Raw genomic sequence first — 6,251 nt, 5'->3', positions numbered from 1 at the left:
AAAGTTAAAAATGTTTGACTTGTCACTGTGTTAAAAATGTTTATATTTTGGGACGGAGGAAGTATCATTTAGGACTAGGCTTCGTTCGTTTCTGCATAGGAATTGAGATTTTAACCGGCACGGAAACCAGAGCAAACAATTAACACATGATTAATTAATTATTAATTATTAAATATTTGAAAATTAGATTCATTTGATATTTTAAAGAAACTTTTATATAAATTCTTTTCAAAAAAATACACCGTTTAACGTTCTGAGAACCGCGCTTATGGAAAACGAGGAAGTTGAATAGTTAGAGTTTAGAACGTGGCCTGAACGGTAAGATGGAGAAGAGAAAAAAACACCCCTCATACAAAGGAAAATCTCTACGTAAGTTTCAATAAAAATATGAAAGTGTTAGAGCAGTTAACGGTTATGTATTAGAAACAACCTATTATACATACGAGACCCCTCTTAATTTATTGATAGACTACATAAATATTAGTCACCTCCATTATAAATTTGATCCTGTTAGTTTTTTTCTTACGAAATGAGACATGTTATTAACACATGATTAAGTGAGTATTAATTACTAAAGATTTGAAAAATTGTTTTATTTGATTTTAAGGAACTTCTATGTAGAAAAATTCTACTCAAATATTTAATAGTTTGAGAAGCGTGCTTAAAAAAAGAAAGTTGCATGTTGAATTTGCTGAAAAGAACGAGGCATAATTACAACAAGTACAATATAGACTATAAGCTACTTCCTATGTTTCATATTATAAGTTATTTTAATTTTTTTCTATTTAAACTTTGTTAGGTTTGATTAAATTTGTAAATAAATTTACTAACATCTAATATGCTATTGAATATATTTTGATAATATATTTGTTTTGTGTTAAAAAAGCTACTATGGGTGTGTTTAGTTTACGCAAAAATTGAAAGTTTAGTTAAAATTGGAACGATGTGATGGAAAAGTTAGACGTTTACGTGTGTAGGAAAGTTTTGATGTGATAAAAAAGTAGAAAGTTTTTTTTAAAAAAATTGGAAATATACTCGGCCTATATTTTCCTATAAACTAATTGACTTAAAAAAGTCACGACGACGAAAAAGAGAGAGCAGTTAGAGCACACTAAAAGAAGCAGCAAGAAAAACGAGCTTACTCCCTCCGTCCCAAAATATAACCACGTAGGATAAAATGAGGCCTATTCTAAACATATCCAGATAAATTATTCTGAGATGAGTCTCATCCCATCCCATATTATTATATTCTGATAGGGAGGTAGTACATACTCTCTCTACTCCAAAATATAAGAGATTTTTTTAATATTTTATTTACACCGTTTGACCACTCGTCTTACTAGAAAAAAATTGTTCAAATATAAAATTTAAAAAACAAACACTCGTCTTATTAAAAAATTTGCTCAAATATAAAACACAAAAAACAAAAAATTGTGTTTAAAGTACGTTGGATAAAAAAGTGAATAAAAAAATAAATAATAATTCTAAATATTTTTAATAAAATAAATAAATGATTAAACCATGTAAGCAAAATGTAAAAATACGACGGAGTACATATTTAGGCAACTGCAACACTCTCGTCACCCTCGTCTGTTCGCTCGCGAGTAGCAAGTCGCCACACGCGCCGCAGCAGCTGCCTCGAAGACGCCGCCGCCGCCACTGGCTACCTCCTCCGTCCTCCCTATTGATTTTCTTATCGCTCGAAGCCGGTCGTCGTCTCCTACAGTTCCGGCAAGATGCCTCCGCGCCGCCGACCCTCCCCTGTCTCCGCAGCATAGCGCCGCCGGATCCGGCCGCCGCCTCCTAACCACTCGACTTCTCGTTGCCCCCGCTGCCTACTCCGCCCACCGCCTGCTTCCAGCCCGCGGCTCCGGCGGCGCCTCCACGCACCGCCGGTCAGCCGCCTCGCTGGCCTCCCGCTAAACCCGGGGATCCACCCTCTCCCCAAAATCCCCCTTCCCTAACCCCAACCCCACCTGAAACCTAATCCGGCGCTCTTGCCGTTGTTGCACGGCCGCCAGAGTCAAGAATCTCGCCGGAGCACGAATCTCTGCCGGATCCAAAGGTTAGGAATCTGATTTTTCTTGCAAAAAAATTTCAGTTGAGTTATGAATAGCAAATCCCTATAATGTAATAGATGGATCATCTAATAGCTACCACATTTTAAACAGCGTACTTTTATCATTTTTTTCCCAAGTGAGAATTCTGATGTCATTCTTTGTAAGTCTATTGTATCAGTCATAAAAAGACTGCCCTTCTGTTGGCTAGTTGATAATTGTTTTATAACTTACTTTTAGATTTCACATAGAGATTAGCCTCTCGGAGTCGCGTGTTCGCGCGACTATGAGATGCCATCTTTGTTGAAAGATCTTAAGATTGTTTTTTTTCCTTGTAGTTATAGTGGTATTTTTTCCTGATTGTTACAACTGAAGTAGCCCGTAAGTTACATACAGTACTACCGTAATATGTATTCCTATTTTTCTTCACAACAACCGTTCATGTTTATTTTACTTATTTGACATCTCAAAATTGATCTTAATTAGTGCAGCCCATTAAAGTATGCCAATTAATTGCCATGCAAACCAATAGCCCATTATCTATTTTTCATGGAGTAATCTTTTTCTTGCTTGCCACATGTCTGAGGGGAGACACTCGAAGGATCGGGAGGGAAGTGTCTAGTGCATTTTTTTTTTTACCGCATGTATGTTAATGATCAGATGTCCATCTTTCATCGAAACATTCATCTTATGGTCATTGTTTTTCACATTGCGTAGCCCAATGTCCTTTCAAGAAAGGTTGTTTCTTTCATTACTTTAGATTATCTCCTACTGAATTTTTTTCTTCTTTTTTTGAAACTGAAAAGAACATGTACCCCAAACTATGTGTTGCATGCAGGATAAAAAGGGAGGGAGGAAATGTGACACTCAGTGTATTGTACTCCAAACTGTAGTGGAAGCATCCTTTTTGGTTTCACGAACCATTTAATGTCAAAAGATTAAGGGATAGAAGGCAAATGGCAGAAACTGCAATATACCTAGCTCTCAGAAAAATAGGAATTGCCCTAGGACGAGAGAGAAGTGCTACTGCTTTGGAACATGACCTTGAAGGAAGATCAGCTTTGGAACATGGCCTTGAAGGAGGATCCTTTCTAATTAGATCTCTTACCAGAGTAATATCTGAGATTATTAATAGTAATGATATATTAGTTCTTAGGCAAGCAGAACTTCAAGGTAGATTGAGGCGAATAGAAAGTGAACTTCGCATGATCCTTTGCTTCCTGGCTCAAATAGAAACAAGATATGATAACAAGCAAGTACTTCAAAGTTGGATTGGGGAAGCACGGAAACTAGGATGCCTTGTTGAACAAATAATGGACGAATATATTGTCTATATTGTACAGAGCAAACAATATCGACTTACCAAGAGAGTACAGGTTATACTGGCCTCACATCGCTTCACTGCTCAGCTGAAAGAAATTGAGGTGGAGCTGGAGCATCTTTCCAAAATGAAAAAACGATGGGTTCAAGTGGACAAGGAAACCTCATTAGCTTCTTCATCATCAATGTTTGGTCCTCATGTCAACAACATAGATACTAAGCGATATGCCGAAAGAAAGGAAGAACTGATTGAATCGCTAAAGAGTAAAGATATGACGAAAGATGGAGCTCTTTCTGTGATTGCAGTGTATGGTCAGCCTGGGTCAGGGAAAACCCATCTTGTTAAGGATGTTTATGCTAGTGAGAAGAAGTATTTCAGTACTTCTGCGTGGATTTCCATTGCTCAATGTCCCAATGCTGACACTGATGCTTTGAAAAGAATGATGATGGAAGAACTAGGAAGGCAAGTTGGCACTTCCACTGAGAGTACCTCACTGAGAGTAATGACGGAAAATCAGGATAGCAAGTTCCTGTTTGTATTTGACGATGTATGGGTGCCAGACATGGTTCACAAGGTACACCGTGCAGCTTCTGATAATAAAATGGGCAGCCGGATAATCATAATCGCTCGGATGCCAGAGGTTGCTTTTGTAAGAAGTGAATCTTCAGTGGAGTCACAGTCCCAAACACCATCTAGTTCGCTGGAACCTGTAAGACCCTCGGCGAGAGTCCCCAAGGAATTCATGAAGCTTACTTGTTTACATCCTAATGACAGTTTTGATATCTTCTGTACAAAGGCTTTTGGAAGACCAAGTGACTGCCCTATAGAACTCCGTGAAGTAACTTTGAAGATTATTGGCTTGTGCAATTTTCTTCCCCAAGCAATTGTTTCTATTGGAGCATTGCTCAGCTCAAAGCAAAAAACAGAGTCAGTCTGGAGTGAAATGGCTCAACAAATTGAAGATATTCAAAAAAGCAAGTCAAGCCTGAACAATGTGCAAAAAGTACTATATCTCAGTTACAAGAACCTTCCAATGCATCTCAAGAACTGCCTTTTGTATTGTAGTACTTTTCCGGCTGGTTTTCTCCTGTTGCCTGAGAGTCTTGTCCGGTTATGGGCTGCAGAGGGTTTCATCGAGAACCAGGGATCATTGCAAGTGGAGGAAATTGGTGAGCGCTATATAAAGGAGCTAATCCACTGGGGATTTCTGCAGGTTGTAGATGTGGACGAACAAGGTAGAGTAGCAAGTTGCAGGATGCCTATTGTGGTGCATGAGCTGGCTGTATCTATCTCTCAAAAGGAAGAATTTGGAGCTATCTGCCATGGTGGTAAACTAGCAGAGATGGATACCAATGTCCGCTGCCTATTTATCTCGGAAAACCCTGAAGATATTGGTGCATTAGTAGATTTTCCGTACCTTCGGACTCTTATGGCCAGCAGAAATGCTGCTGCAAATTTGAAGTCCTTACCGGCATCACTGACAGCCAAACTTAAGTATCTTACTGTTCTGAAACTGCAAGAATCTCCACTTGAAGAATTGCCCAGAGGTATTGGCTACCAGCTGTTTAATTTGCGATATCTTGGCTTGCGAAAATCACAAATACGATGCCTTCCATCTTCCATGGCCAATCTCTACAACCTGCAAACTTTGGACCTCAGGGGGAGCAGAATAAATGAACTGCCAAGTTGGATAGGCAAACTCATAAGATTGAGGCATCTTTCTGCTGACACATTGGATGGCCAAGGCCCAGACATATACCGAGCTGTGAAAGCCCCGAAAACTGTGAACTACCTGAAAGAATTGCGGACTCTCGAGACAGTGCAGGCAAGTGATACCTTTGAGAAGCATGTGGAGAAGCTGACCCAGTTAACTACTCTATCTGTTGTTATTGGAGAAGGCCGATCCAGCAAAACATTGTTTTCTTCATTGTCGAAGCTTTCCTGTCTTTCTAGTTTGCATGTCAGTGCAAGTCGTGTGGACGAGGAGTCTCTTGACTTTGAAACCCTGAATCCTACTAGTCTTGAAAAACTTGTTATCAGGGGCGGGTTGGCTGAGCAGACATTCCAATATCCTATTTTCAAATCTAAACAGATTAAAGTTCTGGAGTTAAGCTTGTGCAAGCTAAGGGATGATTCGCTCGTCCTACTATCTACAAATTTGTGTAACCTTGAATCGCTCCGCCTCCATAATATCAGTGGCATCTCCAAGCTGGTATTTCAAGCAATTAACAGTTTTGCCAACTTGAGGACACTTTTACTACATGAAATTGATGGAGTGGATGAACTTGAGATTCCAAATGGTTCGTTGGGAAGTCTTCAAGTTCTCCATGTGGTAAAAATAAGTCAGCTGAACAGTATCCATGACCAGGAGAGAATCATATCCGTCAGGGACCTATACTTTCCACAGTTATGGCTATCCAGAGAGAAACGAAATGCCAGCTAGTAGCAGCCAGCTGGACGCCCCATGAGGCCATGATATCACAGTTCACAGGCATAAGCATTACACAAGGTATAAATAAAATCTTATGTATTCTGTATTCATATGCCTACCTATCGATTGCTGTATCTTTGTACCTATATATGTACTTGCAAACTGTGAATTGTTCCTTACGAACTCTACATGTCTATGAACAGCTTGTCACATCATCAAGAAGGCAGGAGCTAGCACGGATTCTATTGCTACGAGCCTATATAAACTTTTACTGGTTTGTTATTTGCAGACATTCGGTCGATCGTCGACTGTTTACTGGTTTGTTATTTGCAGACATTCGGTCGATCGTCAAGTTGTCGCGTATGTTATTTCTTGCTTGTACTTTCACTTACCATGGGATATCATTTGTATCAAATAATCGTAATAACTTTGTGTTGTTTAA

At 39.3% G+C, this 6,251-nt stretch overlaps 1 protein-coding gene across 1 annotated transcript; it reads left to right on the top strand.

Annotated features, from left to right (window-relative positions):
- The first annotated feature begins 1,588 nt into the window (after window positions 1-1,588).
- Window positions 1,589-6,251, top strand: LOC4350996 (disease resistance protein RPM1). The gene is made up of 3 exons (XM_015761562.3): window positions 1,589-2,065; window positions 2,896-5,887; window positions 6,013-6,251. The coding sequence occupies exon 2, from the start codon at window positions 3,014-3,016 to the stop codon at window positions 5,819-5,821; it is 2,808 nt and encodes a 935-aa protein (XP_015617048.1). The 5' UTR covers window positions 1,589-2,065; window positions 2,896-3,013; the 3' UTR covers window positions 5,822-5,887; window positions 6,013-6,251.

Source organism: Oryza sativa, chromosome 11, assembly GCF_034140825.1.
Source record: "Oryza sativa Japonica Group chromosome 11, ASM3414082v1".
Taxonomy (NCBI): domain Eukaryota; kingdom Viridiplantae; phylum Streptophyta; class Magnoliopsida; order Poales; family Poaceae; genus Oryza; species Oryza sativa.
This window is presented reverse-complemented; position numbering and strand designations above follow the sequence as displayed.

Bases quoted from the DNA above. Each gene is read 5' to 3' on its own strand.
- LOC4350996 (XM_015761562.3), top strand. From the start codon at position 3,014: ATGGCAGAAACTGCAATATACCTAGCTCTCAGAAAAATAGGAATTGCC.